The sequence below is a fragment of the Haemaphysalis longicornis genome, unplaced genomic scaffold, assembly GCF_048455015.1.
Source record: "Haemaphysalis longicornis isolate Haplotype H1 unplaced genomic scaffold, Haemaphysalis longicornis Haplotype H1 scaffold_5, whole genome shotgun sequence".
NCBI lineage: Eukaryota > Metazoa > Arthropoda > Arachnida > Ixodida > Ixodidae > Haemaphysalis > Haemaphysalis longicornis.
The window spans coordinates 81,872,982-81,892,317 of NW_027526385.1; the positions used below are offsets into that span (position 1 = coordinate 81,872,982).

General features: G+C 48.0%; 2 protein-coding genes across 4 annotated transcripts in view; one reads left to right on the forward strand and one right to left on the reverse strand.

The window, feature by feature from the left end:
- Nucleotides 1-2,267: 2,267 nt before the first annotated feature.
- Nucleotides 2,268-18,145, reverse strand: Ref1 (RNA and export factor binding protein 1). Of its 2 annotated transcripts, none has more exons than XM_077670856.1 (5): nucleotides 17,796-18,145; nucleotides 15,323-15,496; nucleotides 11,973-12,120; nucleotides 10,555-10,696; nucleotides 2,268-2,994 (listed from the first exon to the last, which is right to left on the reverse strand). In XM_077670856.1, the coding sequence occupies exons 1-5, from the start codon at nucleotides 18,006-18,008 to the stop codon at nucleotides 2,886-2,888; spliced, it is 786 nt and encodes a 261-aa protein (XP_077526982.1). In that variant the 5' UTR covers nucleotides 18,009-18,145; the 3' UTR covers nucleotides 2,268-2,885. The 2 variants fall into 2 exon arrangements, with proteins under 2 accessions (XP_077526982.1, XP_077526981.1); XM_077670855.1 differs by having other exon boundaries at nucleotides 15,323-15,499; nucleotides 17,796-18,144.
- Nucleotides 18,146-18,372: 227 nt separating this feature from the next.
- The window catches only part of LOC144138522 (uncharacterized), a 176,400-nt gene continuing 175,436 nt past the window's right edge, over nucleotides 18,373-19,336 (forward strand). Inside the window, exon 1 of one of the 2 annotated variants that reach the window (XM_077670851.1) lies at nucleotides 18,373-18,796. In XM_077670851.1, the coding sequence (XP_077526977.1) occupies nucleotides 18,700-18,796 (97 nt within the window). In that variant the 5' untranslated portion in view covers nucleotides 18,373-18,699. The remainder of the gene's footprint in view (nucleotides 18,797-19,336) is intronic. The other variant, XM_077670852.1, reaches the window with a different exon arrangement.

The window sequence follows — 19,336 nt, forward strand, 5'->3', positions numbered from 1 at the left end:
TTAAGCATTCAAAGCACTATTAGACTTAACGCAAAGCAACTTGTAAGAGTGGCAACTAGGCACACCTGCCTCATTTTCAAGGAATTGACGGAGGGCAGCGAGCAATTTACTGCACGGAGCTATTGCTAGTTTCAGGTCAAGGCCATAGAAAACTGGAAAGCACGACTGCTTACACTATTTTGCAAAGCTTATCTTTTGAGGCCTGTGTTGTGGGCGACTTAGCAAAACACATTATGGATGAGGTTAACCCGTTTGATGGCTGTAGTCCACACAATGCTCCTTCCATCCTGTTGCTGTATGAAGTCCAATATGATGTGTGGAGAGCATCCAAGTACAGAACAAGCTTTCAAATGTCCATCTTCTGAGACTAAAAGATGTTTTTTAGAATATCTCCTACTCTTACTATTGCTCTTAAGTCCACGACAGTAACCACAAGAATGAAATTTTTCAGTACACATTAGCCCTTTGTGGTCTTCTGCTGGGCCCTGCCTGAAAATGCAACATGGCCGTAGCAGTCCGCTGTCGGGGCACGCCAGACTTGGGTGTTAAATTTCGCTTTCTTTCTCACTGACATGCACCCGCATTCTTTGCATACATGACGTGCCATCTCTTGAGGGATAAGTGAACTTTGTTGAAGTTTTCTTCTTTTTCCACTAGGGTGCAGCACAACGTTCAGCATGGGTTTTCTGGGTTCCAGAGTGTTCATGTGCATGCTGTTCACTAAGGAGCATGGCCTCTTTCTCACCACGTGCGTTCTACAGTGGTGCACTTAGCGAAAGCAATGACTTCAGTGAGGAAGAGCGTGCCTCCATCAGTTAGTGATGGCAGTGATTTGGCAGAAGCAAGTGACGAAGCCCACGATGGCTGTAAAGACAGCACCGTGCAGATCATTACTCTGTGAAAAAGACAAAAATGGTGGCAAAAGCATTTTTCCTGGCATCTAGAGGCTTCCATTGTCAGCAGTTTTATTTGCAGGCGCACACAGCTGCAGAATCATGTTGAGAAAGGGCACCAAACCCGCGTGGTACCACTGCAACCTCATCCAACAGTTGGTGGGTGATCCGAGGTCCCATATGGAGTGCAAAAAAAAGGCGAGATGGGGCGAGCCATTTCATCCACAAGCTCCAAGGCCTGAGCAGCAAGGACTGTGCTGCTTGTAGCGATGTAAAAACAAAGGAGGCAGGAGGGAAACTTTTTTCTGCAAAACTGGCAGTTGTAACCCTAGCCTCAACCAACGAGAACGCTTCAAGCTGCTGTTTCACGTGCCACTTAAATATCGGTATAAGAGTTGCAAGAATAATGCCAGAAATAAATATCCCGAGAGTTTTTTGCACAGTTTGCGTTTTTTTTTTTTTTTGCGGCACCACTAACTGGCAAAATAGTCACAGACCGGAAGGCGAGTAAAAGTTCCGGCCTGCAAGGGGTTAAAGACCACCAGGTGGCCAAAATTAACACGGAGCTCTTCACTGCAGCACGTCTCATATCCCAGGGGTTGGTTTGGCGCATATTTCAAACATTTAAAGGAGCCATGAAGACAAAATACAAGTTGGGTTTATTAGAGACTGCTTAGTCCCGACAACAATGATACCAATATCATCGCAATCTTCGAACAAGTAACGGAGATATAAAAGAAAACGTGTGAAGCAATTGCGACCCCCTAGCCAATTTCCTGCAACTTTTCTACATCACGGAACCTTGTTCATGCGATTGGAGGCCACCTAACTGACCTTTCACGACGACACGACTGGACGTCTGTAATGGGGCCTCGAGTTCCATTTGACCGCATCACTTGAATGCTAACGTGCAGTTAACGCACTGAAAATTATGTTTTATTGTTGGCCCGTACGGAGTCATTCTTGCTCATAACACGTCACTGTGTCGCAAAATTTGAAAGATTTTAAATACTACTTGCTTTTTTTTTTCGTTAAAAAACATCTTTTGGGGCTGTAATGGAGCTGAGTGAGATACTGAATCCTAGTTCTTTCAAATTACACCAAGTTGTATTTTCTCTACATGGCTTCTTTAACAATGAAAATTCCAGGCAGCTGCTAACATACACGGATTGAAATGTTTACTGGCAAGACAATCCACCACTGTATGGTTCAGCCAACACATTACACCACACTGTGGCACATGCCAGCTTTTATTGCAAGCACTCCTTCACAGCATTACCAACTCACCGGTGAGGGAACCAACTTTAAGTCAACGAGAGTTCATTTCCTCCTACACAGTTGGTACGCATCGTCAAACAACGCCGCACACACAGCTCCAATCTTCCAATAGCCGTTTATTCCTCCAAGGCTCACACACAAGAGAAACGTTTGCACCAAACGCAAAACAAAACGTTTTCGAATGGATTCCCGAGCGGTAAAAACTGTGTACAGTCCCACCACATGAGTGCACGTATGGCTTACAACGTACTGTACTAAAACGCTCTTTTCTTTGCGGGGTTGCCCGAGGGTATTTACTACAACAGCCCGACACGAGCCCGCATTTGCGTATGAGCTATGATGGTGTCCACCCATGGCTGCCAATGAATCGATGATGGGTGATAGGCTAGGGGCTATGACATCAAACGCAACTAGCAAAAGCAAATGAGGAATGAATGCAAGTGCTCTCGGGGCCCTCCCGAAAGCAATGAAAGAAAGAAAACTCAGAAAATAGGAAAAGAGGCAGTCGAAAGGCGCTTTCTTTCAGGATGAGGCCACGGGACAGCATCAGTCACAGATGTCTCGAAACGCCGAAGCACCGTCCCCGCTAACTTTCTGTTTCGTTTTCCGCTTGTGTGAGCCAGGGGCCTGCTTTTAGGTGCCAACTAAAACGAAGGGTGTCGTAGGGAACGGGCAGGGCGCGTGCTTCCAATGTCGCTGGTTTCACCGGCTGCTTTACTCCATCTTGTTGACATATGCATCCAGCTCTGCGTCCAGTTCCTCGGCGGTCGGGACCTTGCGCTGGACGGCGCCGCCGCGGCCGCCCCGGCCTCTGCCACGGCCCCTGAAAGTAGATGGAGAGAGTGCAAAGCCTTAGACAGTGCGACAAGACAAAACTACCAAAGTTTCACCTCCCAACATGCTTGACCAGAAGGCTGGCATAGAACTTTGGAATTGATGATCCTTTCAAAGGAATCGACAACATGGAGCATGACAGCAGGTGATTTGGCGCACCTCCGTTCATCACACTGCACTACCCCTGCACAGATACAATGGAGTGTTGTTGGGCACGGTTTACGAGTAGCAAATACAGTCGAATCTTGTTATTCGAGTTGATGCCGCGATCCCGGCAAAGTTATGCATATTTCAATGGCCGAAAATGCCCAGCAATTCTAACATGCCGCGCTCTGCAAATGCCTCGAATCACGTGGCAATTTTCTGTGTTGCCAGAGCACGGCCAAACTACTCTCTCCTCCGAGGAGGAGAGAGTTCTGCGTGGCCGTGGCAGGAGCTCCGGCAACACTTCCCTTTCAGTCTGCCATAGCCAATCAAGCGATTGGTTGGTGGGTTGATTTGTGCTGATTGGTTGATAAACGTGTTGATGCAAAAAAAGCATTTGCAGAAGAAAGCCGTGGCAGCGAAGAGTCGTCGTGGTCTAGACTAGTTCAGAGTGTGCGCATCATGTTGCTACGTTTTTGAGCACCATAGTGAGCCAGGGCACGTTTCGCCCACCAAAGGACCTGAAACAAAGACGTGCGTAACTGACTAATTTTCTTAATGATGGGCGTGGTGTAGCTTGAAATGCAAATATGCACGAAGAAATATTTGTCTACTTTTCACTCGTGTGTTCACTCATTGCACATGTGCCACTACAGGTAAGCCCTCGATGCAAGGAGCTTTCTTTATTCCGACATTTTCAACGAGATTCGACAAAGGTTTTTTTGCCCCCCCTTTTTCACCACCACAAATTCTACCAACTGCATCATGCGATATCTAATTAGGCTCCTTATGAACCACATTGTGCAATTAAGGGGGGACGAGGGTCTTAAAACTAACTTTTTTATTTATGGGTAGAAACTTATGAAAATTTGCACACGGATGTGCGTTTCTCTGTAGATTTCAAATATGCAATTATATTTGAGCTGGTGCTGTTAGTTCAAAAGTTATCACACAAAGTCTGAACCGCAATTAGGTAATTTCTTACGCAGCTTTAATGAACTTTCGCATTGCATTTTGTCGCTTTTAATTACATGAATGGATAGCCAGAGAGTTCCCATACCCGATGACATTCTTCGTTTTTCTCTAAAGTCACGGCATCATAAAAACATATGTCAAGTACAAAAAATGGCAGTATTGGATATTTTGGCTCATCAAAATAACTGCAAGTCATTATTTATGCATAGCCTAAACAGAAAAACTAAGAATGTCATCGGCTGCCTCAGGCTGTACTGAAAAAAATGGTACCAAGATTGACCTTATGAAGCAAAAAGAAGTTTCCAAAAAGCTGCGTAAGGCTGAGGGAAGTGACCAAAAATATGAAACTGAGAAAACTGCATTTGAAGTTTGGCCATGTGTTACGAGATGAACCGTCAGTAGTGTAGCTTCAAAATTTCCCAGTAACAAAGACATGTTCTTCCCATTTTCAAATCTGTCTTTGGATTCGAAAAATGTCAACTAGAACTGGAGATACAAAAGGCCAAGTAACGGACCCCATCAGGAATTTATCAAAATTTATCGACTTCGAATCGGTTGGCATTTTGTTAGCGTTGTGAAATCTGGTGGTGTCTTGCTGGCGTCGTGAAAACTGCAACAGTCCTTCGTGAAGTGCCATCATCTATTACAGTGCACTGTGGTACCCAGAATATTGGGTACGGCAAAAGTGTGAGGGTGAAACTTGCTTTAGGTGCCCCCCTTTTTTTGTTCTTTGGTGAGGCTATTTCATTCGCGGTTTTTATGCTGGAAGTTTGAGAGGATACAGGGGTGGGACACTGCGCAGTGCGTTTTCCGCAAATGCATCATGTTGTTGGCCCTCAAAAGAGTCTTTTGGGGAAAATAAATGTAGCCGAAAGGCAAACTTTCTTGGCCTATGGAGATAAACCCATAGACGCCTTTTTCCTTCAAGCCGTGCATGGTGCGGCTATCTCCATCGGACATCACGGTTGTGTACTGCAGCCCATTCTTGGAGAGCGAGCGCTTGAACATTATCAGGGCTGCCTCTACCTCCATGCGTCCTGCACCACAGTCAATGTTTCGCTGACACTCATGGTCTGCCAGCCAATCTTCGTAGCCCTCATCTGAAGCTTTGGGTCGGATGGCGCAACCTAAGCAAAAGTTGGAGAGGACTACATGATCAATCACCAAGCCGGTGTACACTTCAATGATGCAGCCCACTCCAATGTGTGACAACCGTCCCCTTGTCATCCACGTGCCATCAAACATCACATCTATGTTGTTTGGCGGCTGACCAAGGTCCGAGTACAAGTCCTTGATGGCACGCACACTGTCAGCTTTAGAGGCTGCTGCAGTGTCCTCGCAAACCTGAACCACTTTCCTCAAGTGCGCTTGGAATGTCTTGTGGTGCAGGCCGCTGTGGGACAAGTTCATACCAGCACAAAAATCTGACAGAGCAGTCACCCCCTTCCCGATGCTTTGAATACTTTTGAAAGCCCTCATATTCACTTCAAAAAGAGTGATATTGCCAGATCCTTCGGTCCTTGGCGAGGAAAAACGTTCCACATGGTGTTCACAAACCGAGCACGTCACCTGGAGCTTCAAGGCGAGGCCGTACTGCCGGTCAGGCTTCCTCAAATCCGGCGCCGCCAGCCCGCACTTGCCGCACCTGACGTGCGCAAAAAGGTCCTTCAGCATTGCAAAATCCACTAAGACAAAATCTGTGCCGGATTCTTCCTCTGAGTGCGCCAAATCCACTTCAAGGAGGTTGAATTTCCGCTGCGTTGCTGACTTGGTCTCCATTCCGCGCTTGACCTCGTCCGCGTGTTCCGTACGAGCGGCGATCTCCTTCGCCGTGTAATACCTCGTGTCAAGCAGGCAGGACGTGCTTGGACCAGGTATGGATTCCGGAGGTCAGGCGAAGGGGCAGGCGAGGCAATACGAGGCGGCGAACGATTCTCATCCGGCGGAGTCGAGCGGCCCGAAGTCGCACCGCGACCTTGGGATAGGCGGATGACGCTTTCGCTTCCCGTGCGCATGACGGGTCGTCTTCTTCAAACGTACGTCTCCTGGCATCATTCACGAAAGTACGCGATGGAAGAATTGGAAGAAACTAAAAAAAAACTGCTCTAAGCGAGCGCCGCGCCAGAAGAGCGGACTCCGTCAGACGCGCGTAGCAGACGCCATGATGGCGACCACCATGACAGCAGTCGCGCCGACCAATGGGAGGGGTCGTATGGCGAACTCAAACCGCGCGCGCCCGCTCTAGCCAATCGGCGGCCGAGAAGGTGCCTTCGGAAAACTGGCAAGGGCGGTCGTTCTACCCAAGCGACGCCATTTTGAGATATCGCAAAATGCGCACAAAGAAACAAGCGTCAAAACAAGACCAAGATGGCGGCGATCGGTCGGCTGCTTCGCCCGCGGGGCGCGCGGGAATTTGAAGCAACTTTTGCCCAATTCGGGGCATTTCGTGGCCCTCGAGGCGTTTCAAAACATGATTTTAGAGTATTTCCTGATGGAATTTCGCGTTGATATTTTGAAGGTAGGTGCTTGAAGGTACAATAATTCCAAAAATTGGATTTTCTCAAAATCGATATTTTGGCCATTTTTGACCATTCTAATACCCCTGTCAAACGTGCCTATTTAAGTGCACTTCCGCCGAGTGCACTCGGGCTCCCCAAGTGACACTTAGGCTGCGCGCTGCTAAACGACGAAATAAAGTGCCCTTGGCCGTGATGTCAGTGACGATAGCCGGCGTAAATATTACGCAAAATTACTTGAAATCCCCCCTATTTATCACGTGAGGAATATTGTAAACAATTCGTTGGGTTTGAATTGTTTAAAATCGCAATCGGCGCATCGCACAAGACCACAAAAACAGAGTCGGGACGGCGACTGAACACCGGCGCTTTTATCTTCAGTGTTATTCACTGCGCAGTGAATGACAGCTGCATTATTGTTCGGGGGAAATTATCTGAAAGCGTTGAATACAACAGAAATAGGCTGAAACACGAACACAATCACAGGGCCACAAGAAACCACCTACGAGAACGCCGCAGAGAACGGCTGCCATGGAGCAAAACACCCACCAGGCGGCGCTGGCACGTTGTTGAGAGAGAGGTTATTTTCTTATTTTTCGTCGCTGCTTCAATTTTTGTAAAAGTAAATAAGCAATATATCTATAATTAACTTTTACGTTACTTATTATCATCTAAACGCTCGCGGTTTTATGTTAATTTTTCCGATTTTCGGACTTCTGTTCACGAGATTACTCACTCGGCGAGCTGGCCCCGGTAAAGTGTGTTTGGGGACCACACTCAGCTTAAAGTGCGTTCCTTGTAAAGTGTCACTCGCGTTTGCCGTTTAGCTGCTCCCGAATGACATTTTATCCAAGTGCACTCCGTGTAAGTGCACTTAAATAGGCACGTTTGACAGGGGTATAAGACCCGCGTACCCCCTTAAGATCCGAAAGTAAAGAGAGAAAAAGTGTTACAATAAAAAGTAAAAAGAAATGCCTCGCAGCTTCGTGTTTCCGTAAGTCCTACATTGTATGGTGTTTTTGCAGAGGTGAGGAGTACATATTGATAAATAAATTAGAGAAGTGCACTCTGCATGCTTTTAAGAGTGTGTGTGCCAAGTTTCATTGCAATCCAACGATCTAAAGTGCATAAAACTGTGGGAGCAAAATAAGAAAAACTCCTTTGAAAGTTTGAAGCGTATTTGTTAATTAAAAAGCGCGCACAGATATGCCCGAAGCGGTGTCCAGGCAACACACGGAACGTCCCACTCCTTTTAAGCCTGAGAAAGTACGAGTCTTCCGTCCTTCCGTCTGCTGCCGTTTGTATGCGAGTGCTCTGTCACTTCTAAGTTAGTATTTTTGCTTGAATTTTAATTCACAAGTGTGACGAACGTGATGATGGCGCATAGCACTGTACAAGAACAGTGGCCTCTGACTTGCCTTTTCGTTGTTTTTCGATAACTACCGTACTTTGGAGATTCTAAGCACCTTTACCTACTTTCAGGAGACAAAAAAAAGAGAGAAAAGTTTGCATGCGAATCAAAGCACCCCCTTTTCTACGAAAAAGTGCGTGTTGCCCAGGCCAGCAACTGTGCTTCCTCGCTCTGTTGAAGAGCCAGAGCTGCTGGAATGGCGCACTATCGGCTTCTGGTGCACAGCCGGGACAAAGTGGAGGCACGGCAGTGAAAACGGAAGTAGACATGAGCTCAGGCTCGACACTACGCAACAAAAACGCGGCACGTCGGGAAAGCTGCAAAAAGCGTCCCCGCCAACTATCGCAAGGTGGACTTCAGACGTGTGGAAGCGGGTCCAAGCTGACGTTGCGGCCAAGTGGTTTGAGAAATGTTCAATTGCCAACCCCTTCAACGGAAGAGCAGGCAACCTGCTGTGGGATAGTGAGAACCGCGGCTTGAGCCGTGCGGCAGACTTGAGTGTTACTCGTGAATGAGAAGCAGATGTAGGCGCAGGTCACAGCGGATTCAGTGTCTGCGTTTTTCTAATGTTCGCTGCTTTGCGCCCGCCTCATCTCTACACTGCTGCGAAAAAGTGTGTGATGCAAGGGGAGGGGAAGGGCATCATTTTAAATTTTTGGAATCTAAGCACCCACCCTCAAATTGGACATCACGATCGCTAAAAAAAAAGGGTGTGTTGTGTGTGTGTGTGTGTGTGCGCGTGCGCGCAGAATCGAGTAAATATGGCATATCCTTTTGAAAAGCGCTGACAATGTCCGTAGTTGCGCCGCCCTCATCACAGTTGTGGTCGGCGACGATGCTCTGCTTAGGCCGGCCGTCGAGACATTTCAGGATGCTGTTGTGTTTAGATGCACTTGACATCACTCCGTATCATACTCGTGCGAAGGAAGGAAGGAAGACTTTGTTGAATGCCTGCAACAGACACAGTGTGTACACTGCGCCCGGACGTAGCCACTCGTCGATCCCAACGTCAACCCTACTCAGACCACCCCTGATTCAGTGCTTCCGGATCTTGTAAACCCGTTAAAATAATCGAAGAAACTGCAGCGCGACACGGTTCGCGATGAAGCTGAGCCACCATGGCGACAAGTGGGTGCTGCTTTAGCCAATGGCACGCTCGCTACAGTACTACGCGACGTAGCTTGCAATTTAAATGGCTGGTAGGGTGCTTGAAAAAACGCTTCTTTTGGTATCTTTTTCTTTTGCACATACCCCTATCGGATGCTGCATTCGAAAGGGCACAGACAACTCCACCTGCCTGAGCGACTGCAAATGACAGACAGTGCCACTAGCTCGCGATGCGCAAAATGAAAAGACACTGCCTTCCGGAAAACAACTTAGATGCATTTTTCTGTAACTTCTACTAAGAATTTTCGCTTGATTTTTTTATCCCGGCAAAACTGAATGTTCTAACACAACTGAAAACAGAAAAGCTGAAATTTCCGAGAGAAAAAGTTGATTTTTCGACCCACATCTCCCCATGATATGCAGCTTCACTGCAATGCAAACCAAGGCATAATGCATGCGTTGCTACCAGGCATCTGTCTAATCTTCCTCTTGCTCTATCCTAACTGGCTCTGACCAAAAGCAAACTATTGTATTCCTTTGAATAAGACTTTCAGTTGGCAGTAGGGGCCAGTCTTTCTGGAATATACCCGAACTGGCTCGAGTTACCTCTATGATACAGGAAACAAAACTTTTCTCCCACAAAAGACAACTGCTATAGATGTGCGGACAGTTATTTGCTCAACAGAACTACAAAATTGGTGGGCTATAGCAAGAAAGAGTAAGGCCAAGTTTGTTACATATGGCGTCAAATTAAAACAGGCTTTCGGGGCTTTACTTGCCAGAACTACACTTGGGCTACAAGGCGTGCCAAATGGAGAGCTCTGGATTACTTCTGACTGCCAGGGGATCATCTTTAACAGGCGCCGAAATCTAGGCACACTTGTTGATGTCTTCGTTTTCCACCCCCACCCACAAGAAGGGTCACAAATGACCCCACGCCCTTGATCTTTGATAACGGGGTTATCATGCCAACACTAACCCAGGTGATGACGCGCACCTAGTGGAGGGCTTCGGAATGATTTTGACCACCTGGTGATCTTTAACGTGCGCCGAAATCTCGGGCACACAGCGTTTTCCCCTTTCGCTTCCATCGGAGAAGCGGCCGCCGCGGCCGGGAACTGAACCTGCATCCTCGGACAATGCCTTAGCCACTAAGCAACCACACCTAATTAGGTTACCGCATCCACTGTTTTACAGCCAGCAGCGAAGAAGGTCGTACTCGTTGTTCCAAGCCCCCTCGCACGAGTCAAAGTGCTTGACGACTACGACAACGGAAGAGGAGACACATGACCTAGTGTGGTTGTCTTCAAGCGTCGTGTAGCAAGGTACAAGAACAAAAAGCCCAACTGTCATACCACCCTCACTTCGCGAGAGGCGAGCGGGTAATGACACTCACCGGAAGCCTCCCCGAGGTCGCTGCGACTGGCCGGCACCTCCTCCGGCTCCTCCAGTGGCCGCGTAGCCGAGTCGCGATGCCGTCGACAGCACCGCTGCTGCGCCCAGGGCGGATGTCACCAGCTGGATGTTCATCGGCCGCCCTGAGGGGGGAGGGGATGGTTGTTACACACGCCACGCTGTGCGGACATTTACGTCGCTGCCGTCTCCCTCCCGGCCTGCACAGAAACCTCGCCACAGGAGTGGGGTTTTTAAATTCGACCGTCTTTCTTTAGCTACTCAGACGCGCACATTCTGGTCTGCGAGTCTGTCCCGCAAATCAGCCATAAGGCGAAAAAGTTAAAATTCTTGAAGAATAAATTTTTTTTATCTTTTCCAAACCACTAAATCTGGAAGCAATACAGACTTGTCAACATTGTTCAGCAAAAAGAAAACAGACACGTTTGAGGCAAGACAATACAAAAGTGGTACGGTAAAACATCGTTACAAGAAAACGTTTCTTGTAACCAAGGTCTCTTGTATGCAGTGTTGCAAACATGGCGAGCATAGGAAAAGCAACCAAACCACTTTCATTCAAATGTCTCTTGTAACCAAGTGTCTCTTGTAACGAGGTTTTACTGTACTACACAGTGTTCTTTTGATTAAAAAGAAAGGTATCCCTCATATTGTTACATGGCAGCAGACCAAATGAGACGGATGATGGTAAAGGATCATGACAACCTTATTAACAGTATGTACACCCAAGAGCAAAAGATTACAGATCCCGAAAGCAGCAATTGTGCCGTATTTTTCATTACTTCAGTAACTATACATCTCGCAAGTGCACGGCAGTTGGTTGGGCTGCTACCGGAAGAGAAATAACCTAAAATTGCCATTTTCCTGGTCCGTAAACCTCTGCTCATGGCTGTACATGGTGGCCATGGCAGCGCCCAGCCGGCCGCAAGCTTCCAGGTTTGTCGTCGTTTGAGACGTCGTCACCTTTGCACTCTCAGAACAATATTTGCTTCAGCAAATAAAAAAAAAAAAAACACCCTCAAACAATGCCTTGACCCAAAAATACAAGAACAGCTCGCACATGAGCCTAGGCCTAGTAGCAACAACACCCAAAGGAACAAAAGGTCACAGTAAATGGCATGCGAGCAGTGTGACGCATTAAAATTGGATTGACCACAGCAAACTTCCACCGCATTTATTGTGGGAGGAGCGAGAAAAGAGGGGAAGAGTGTGAGAGGTGGGTGGGAAAGAAACGGGCGGCTTTTACACGGCAGGGTCATTTGACGTTTGCAGCAAAGCGAGCAGATACGTGGCTTTTTTTTTTTTTGTGCATGCGTGTCTGAAAATTAGGCACCCCGCAGCCACTCCCCCTGTCCCCACTCCTGTTCTTCCCATGAGTGTGCAAACAAGTGCCTGACCACTCACCGTCCAGGGGCACGCCGTTGTACTGCTTCATGGCGCGGACAGCGTCTGTACGCCGCTCAAAGACGACGTCGGCGGTGCCCAGGGAGCGCCCGGAGCGGTCGTAGTGGACAGCCGCCTTCCGCAGAGGACCAAACTCGGCAAACAGCTCCTGCAATCCAGCCCCCACGAGAAGAAGAGAATGTAGGTCTACTCGGCAGCAAAATCTTCACCGGGCCTGTAGGTACTGTCCCAAGGACTAGACAATGCATTGTACCTCACGGTACACGGTTGCTTTGAATGGCACATGCAACCTAGTGTCACTAGATAAGGTTACAGAGTATCGGCACTCCATTCTCCTATTGTTCCCTGCTTTCGCCATGATCATTGGTCAGTTCGGATCACGTGACATTTGTTTACACAGCAGTCTCAGCTTGTCCTCCCTGCTCTGCAGCTACGCGCTACTGACATTGTTCTGAACATGATTCAAAGATAGCTGCAGAAGTGCGTCCGAAGATGCAGGGTTGCTGCGCCTTTGGAAGTGTTGTTTACAAATGACCTCGTCAAAGTTAGCGGTGAGGCCGGGGAAGCAGCAATCCGGCAACACTGATAAACACCAAAATGGCCGCAGTTGTTCACTCGCAAGTCTCAGTGACAGTACTCTATGTTATCTAGTGAACCAATGCAACCCATATGTGCGTGCACAGACATGTGAAGAAAAAAATTCCTCGGGGCACGTCAGTCTGGTAACATGATACGCAACTTTACGAAGCGGAAAAAACGGACAAGCGCGGGAAGACATAACGGGCAGAAGCGCTAACATCCAACTGAGCTTAACTGACAAAAGCACGAATTTAAACACACAAGGCAGGACTTTACCACACACAACCAAGACAACAAAAGAAGCAAAGCAATAGGAAATTCGCACACAAAACGAACCACACGAGGATGTGACATCAGAAAGGGGCAGTACGGGGAATTGACTATGGTCACTTTGCTGCAACATCACATTTGCATCGCTTTCGTCCGTTGGTGTGAATTGTGCTTCAACCGCCTTCTTTTCTGCTAAACCTGCATGCCTCTTTCTTCCCTCTGGTTTCTTCATCATAACGGCACGAAATGCGTCAGCAAGCAGATTCGCACACACCACAGCATCCCTAGAATCAGGGTTCTGTGCACCTGGTGTGCATCTGTTCCACTCGCATACCATTCCGGTCAAGTGCTGCGCAACAGACATTATTAAACAACTTTGTAGTTTCAAATTCATAGTTGTGTGATTTCTGTGAAGTGGGCACACTGCCCCTCAGAGCTCCCAATTCCTAGCCAATCTCCCAAAAGGCAAGACAATAGCAAAAACCTTTGTCCGACACGGGCCATGTGTGAATATACAGTTGATCCTGGATAGATCACATTATTGCATATATCGAACAGTCCAAGCATCCCCTTGAAAATCCTATGCAAGAGTATAGCACCTCTGTAGGCATGTAAACAGACTCTTACCCACCGTCACATTCGATATGACGGTTCGGGTTTAATGGCGCAAGGCCAACAAGGGCAAAGACCGCCAAAGAGAAGGTTACAGTCACATTCAACATATTGAACACCGCGCCTCAAACGCCCCTGCACGTGCGCTTATCACGACGGAGTTGTGGACTATGATGATGACTTCTCGCGCATCGCGTCACTTGGGTGGCACTGGTAACATGGGGATAGCCTCATGACAATGAGAACACAACGCATGATTGGATGCGAAAGGAGAAGGGGGCGTGGAAACCGACGGGAGGCGTTGCGACTCAGCGCAGCTCTGCTGGCATGGAAACCCGACGTCGTGCGTGTTTGTTTTGTCTGCGGCGGCGTGTCTTCAAAGCAATGGTCGCGAAAAACAATAGAATTTGGAGTTAAGGATTAAGGCGGACATGACTAGGCCGGTGGAGGCCAGTGAAAAGAAGCCATCGGTTGCAGACGCTGTCGAAATTTGAAATTACCCGGAGTCCGCTTGAGCCATTCATTGCACACCAAGTGGACGTATACACAGCAGCTCAGCCTGGCCGTTATGGAGCAGATGTCGTGTGCGTGTTTTTGAGGTTGGTTCCACAGAGCGAAGATGTTCGGATACAAAAAAAGACAGCGTGGAGCGCCTCGAGAGTGAATTCGAGAGCTGTCAGCATTCCCATGCAAAATTCCTGGTGCCGCAACAGCACGCAAATTCGTAAGTGTTGACGACAATGTCCCTAGGCTGTGGCAAACCGTAACAATGTGGTGATCGCAGCAAGAATCACAGTTGCCAAAAAACCGGACCTTATTTGCGACCCTGATGACGTTCCCTACAGTCTACAGCAGCCGAGCTTGCGTAAGCACTCAATGTAATTTGTAGCCGCGGCGGCGCAGTGGACGGCACAGGGCTTCCTCATTTGCATGACGCTAGTAGGTTTGAAGGCAGTTTGGTGAACTTCACGATGCCGCAGATGAAGCAAGTGAAGCTCATAGACCTTTTCATGCTAAATATCATGCGGTGGTCGTCACACTTTTCGTAGTTTGGGCCAGGAGGAACAAATGGGGAAGCTAGCACTTGTTGCAATGTCAGAAAGCTCCCAGGGATGTCCATCCCGTTTACCTGCAGCACACTGTCAGACTTCTCGAACAAGTGGTAGAATTTCCAGTAATGGGACGCACATCACTAACAATATATACAAGTGCGACAACAACTGCTTTCAATGAGAACACTTTCCAGGCCAATCTAATATATACATCAAAAAGAACTAAAATGTTAAAAATTTGTAGGGCCACTACACAAGAACTTTGTTGCCACGTCGGCGTCACCTGGCACCACTGAATGAAATGAATGAAACTGACCGCTTACAATTGGATGAATGAAATGATCTGATCATCCGTTTCATCAAACCTGGTCAATCCCCTTGTTCGTGCTACTACTGTGTTGGTACACAAGGTGGACAACCACACGGACGTCGCTAATTTCAGTGCCAGGAAAAGCCATTGAGTGAAATTCAAACGGAAGCCTTAGATGTCTCACCAAACACGAAAACTGACCATAGTTGTCATTCATCAAAACAAATGTTACCAAAATGGCCCCCACTGTAAAGAGAAAATAAATTGGGTTCATGCAAGATTCGAACCCCGGTCACCAGAACAGCAGCGGCACTAACCCGGCACCCTGCCTGGATGGAACAAGAATTAGCATGACGCCTGCCAACGGGCGCACACAAAAAAGAGCTGCCGTGTGAATTGAGGCTGGTTCGCCTGCCTAAGTAATTCGTGTCTAAAGAAAAAGTAATGCAAATACGATGCAGCAGGAAAGGAGTGTTTGATAATCTCTAGGCTCATGCGTGCAAAGCAGGCGAGGCGGCAGGGTGTACCTTGATGTCGGCGTCGGAGACCCCGTAGTCCAGGTTGGAGACGAGCAGCTTGGAGGGGCCCATGCCGGCGCCTCCGAGGCCGCCCGCCAGGGTGCGCCGCACGCCCACGCCCTCGTACATGTCGTGCTGCCACCGGTCGGGAAGCTCCTTGGCCGCCTGCTGCTGCCCAAAGCTCTGCTGCGACAGAAGGCGGGGGAAGGGTGAGCACACCGGGCCTTGTCTTTTGAGCTTGAAGTGGGCTGGCCGACGTGCAAGACCAGACCCTAGAGAGCTTACTGAAGCTTGACTTTGGGCTAGTTGGGTACACATGACACCCCAGGGAACAGCGCGAAAAGCTTGGACAGAGAGAGGGCAAACAATGCTCGTATCTGTTTGCCCTCTCTCTGTCCCAAGTTTTTCGCGCTGTTCCCTGAAGGTGTCTAAAGAGCTTCCCCGCTGCAGCTCAAAAGTTGCCAACCCAGACTGATGAGAGGTGGGCTTATCAGATCCATTTTTACAAAACCTTTCGGCACAACAAATACAGCTCATACTTCTTTGGGTCACTTGGTACATGTTGAAGTTAAGTTTGGAAACATTGTTACCCGTAGGTGGTACAAAATATGAGTAGACAAAACAACAGAAACAAATGGACACGTGCAATCCATTCATTTGTGTTGTGTCCTTTTCTTGCACCTACGCAACACAGCGTATCCAAACCGAAGCTCAATGCAGTAAACCCTCGTTACAAGAGACATTTGAATGAAGACGGTTTGGTTGATTTTCCTATGTTTGCCGTGTTAGTAACATTGCGTACAAGAGACATGTTTCTTGGGCCCCTTTAAGTGTCTCTTGTAACGAGGTTTTACTGTAACAAAATGGTCCAGTATCTGGTCTGGAGCTTCAAGGCATATATGCAGTGGAAGGCTTTGCCTCTGAACCACCTGTACACAGCATTGCATGCACAATGTTTTCCTTGCACTGCACCCCGAACACCTCTGCAACTTAGGCAGGTTGATAATGTCAACAGCCACCGCAATTAACGCTGTTCTGCTAAGTGAAGCACCCATGGGAACTTTTTCCTGACCTCGACACATCTGGAAAATCTTACAAGACCGACAACCAAGGTATACAACCTCAAAACAAGATGTGCGATCCTGTGCAAGCAGTCTGTGGAAGGTAGAATTCACTGCCCTTTTGTACACTTTTCGCAATAGGCGAAATGCTGGGAAAGCAACATTTTTACAAGAGGTAAAGGCGTCAAATCAGGACAATCTGTAGAAGCGCACCATCTGGACTTAGTCATTTATGGCGTTTTGCTGTTTAATGGAAGTAGCAGGAAGCTTTAGGTGACCTCCCATTACCTGGTTTTACCCTCACAACACCCTAAGGTGACGAGACGTTTAAGCCTGTGTTTTGTCAATGAGCCATGTGGTTTTATGAAAGATGGTTACAACAATTTGTATTTTCAACCTACGCAAAGACGATATTTTGGGGAATTCCCGGGGGAAAAAAAGTGATTTGTTCAGTTCCAATTACCTGAGAGGCCACGTAATGGAATGGGTCATTGTGATCTAGAGTTTTAAAATACACATTTCTCACAGTACACTTGTACGCCTCGCATTCTTGTCAAATGATTGGAATTTCTTTTCTGGAAAACCCAATTTAGGGTAAAAAAAAAAAAGAGCAAAGCACGTACCTTCACAAAATTGTTTGTTGTCATTTGAAATGACTAATAGGCGCCATTTTGTATACACAACGTGCCGTATTTTGTTGCTTACGAAATAAAATTTTTACACGTAAGATCGGGACTATATACACGGATTGTTAGCGCATAAAGTATTCTGCAACCGTCCAGAAAGTATTCGTAAACATCCCGTCATGCTTAAAAAAGCGTAATTTTGGCAGAACTATTTAAACAGCGCAAATTCAATTCCAGTATAACACAACAGAAAAATGTGGCCACACTTGCTACAAACACTGAACGGTAATAATTAGACCCATGTAGAGGCGATAACCATGTACTTTCAGGCTTTTGAACCATTTTTACTTAATTATCCTTAAAATGTCGAAAATAAGTTGCATCGGCATTCGAACAACTGCCCTTGCAACGCGTAACGTGCTGCTAGAGATGTCGACGTCATTCAAACTTGTTGTGGTTGGCCTAAACAAAGCAAAAACAAGACGCTGACGTGACGCGCGGCTCCGTTCGCCGCCGAATCCGCCGAGCGACGAATACGCACAAAAAATATACGACGCCTGCCCGAACAGGAACGGGCACGTTCAGCGTTCGCGCCACGACGGGGCAAATCTCACCCAGCGCCGTTGCTAAAACTAGACCACCTAACACTAGTTTAGCCGGGGCGCCAGCTAGCGACGCAGTCTCAATGAAAATGACAAAGGCCTACAAAAGCACTTCGGCGCGCCGATAGCGCGCATTGGAATCGTGGTCGCAGCGCGTCTAGGGTACATAAGTAAAAAAGCGCTGCGTTCTTACTCTGGCGTACGGCTGCTGACGAACACGTCCTCGGAGGTTGCCTCTTCGAACAGCTCCACCGCCGGCCCCAAATCCACGTGCAGCACCTCGACCGGCAAAGCCCGAGCCTCCTCGGCCCCGGCCCGCTCCTCGTCCACGGCCTCTCGTCGTCCTGTACTGGCTTCTGTTCATCTTGATGATGTCGTCTAAGGACATGTCTATCTTGTCTGCCATGGCGACGCTGGAGCCGTGGAAATACGCTCAATGAATGATCCGCCGGGCCCCCTGTAAACTCTCGGCAACGCTTTGAAACGCGGATAAAAAGAACAACGCTGCTGTTATGGCGGACAACAAAACGCGCAATGCACTGTGGGAAGGGATAAAACGACTGCAGCGCCGCGGTGAGTTGAAAGCCGGCAAATACCTCGCGTTAATTCTGCAAACAATTTTTAAAGCTCACAACAAAATATTTACGACATAAATATTTTCACAAAACAATTTTTAGGCCTTATTTTTTTAATAGTTGACAATCCCAACATGCAAATTCGAGTATAAAATCTTGTGTCAGCGAAAGACTTCTTTGTGGTCTAGCTACAGTGGGCTAGAAGGCAGAAAAGCAGAAGAAAATACAAGGGAAATTGTAGCCGTCTGCTCGCGAATGTGATTACGTATTTGGCTGCCGTATTTGTCCCAGATATGCCGTGCTTGTGTTTAGGCTGAAACCGAAATTGCCTCCGGCGGCCAATATGCCAGTTCGTTTGGCGGGCCCCATCGACGGAAGGCTACCCAAATCTCGTCCGCACCGACTGGTGTCCGTCGATAGCAAAGCGAGCGCTGCTGCAACACTGCTGCTGCTACGCACTGTGCGGTTTTCCTCACTACAGCCCTGAAGTGTGTGTGTGTGTGTGTTCCTGCGGATGCAATTATGAAATCCGACAAGGACGGTCCCGAGAGCGGTGACAAGCTGTCTCGAGCTCCGAGTACGAGCTCGACCGACGCAGCGCAGGAATGGTACGAGACGGGTGAGTTTGATTCGGTCGTATTCGTAGCACCGCACGCATGTTCAGCTGGTTGCTCGAGTCATGTGTAGGCCTAACTCAAAGTCGGAACCTACATTTTTCCGGCTTCGGACTGCGGACCGCTAGGCGATCGCTGGCACGCTTCGGAAGCGGGAAGGAAAAGTTGCGCGGGTGAAAGTCTTCCTTCCTCCCGTGACCATCGCGCGATTTGTCAATCACGCCGCTCGCCGTGTTCGAAGATGCGGCAAACGTGATCAGATCGTTAAGCGAAACTGGACTGACAGCTGATACCTTTCAATACCGTGGTGTGTTTGCTTTTTCGGCGTGCACTTGTGTCTTTTGTGGACGATTGTCACGAATACGTGTTTTCGAAATCCGACGTATTCTCCGTGTAACCGTGTCTAAATCCAAGCTAGCAGCCCGATATCGGGAGTGCATTCTTCGTTGACGGCACATATGGTAGTCGTGTTGTTTTGACAACCGATCGTTTTCCCCCGCAGGCTTAGATTTTTATTTATGTTAATTAAACTAAAGCTGCAGTGT

What these genes read in the sequence shown, in the direction of transcription:
- Ref1 (XM_077670855.1), bottom strand. Translation starts at nt 18,008, where the DNA reads ATGGCAGACAAGATAGACATGTCCTTAGACGACATCATCAAGATGAAC. An exon ending in GTCAGCAGCCGTACGCCAGA is followed by an intron (nt 15,500 to 17,795) that starts GTAAGAACGCAG and finishes CTTCTGTCGCAG; the next exon opens with CAGAGCTTTGGGCAGCAGCA. An exon ending in CAACGGCGTGCCCCTGGACG is followed by an intron (nt 10,697 to 11,972) that starts GTGAGTGGTCAG and finishes CTCCCCCCTCAG; the next exon opens with GGCGGCCGATGAACATCCAG.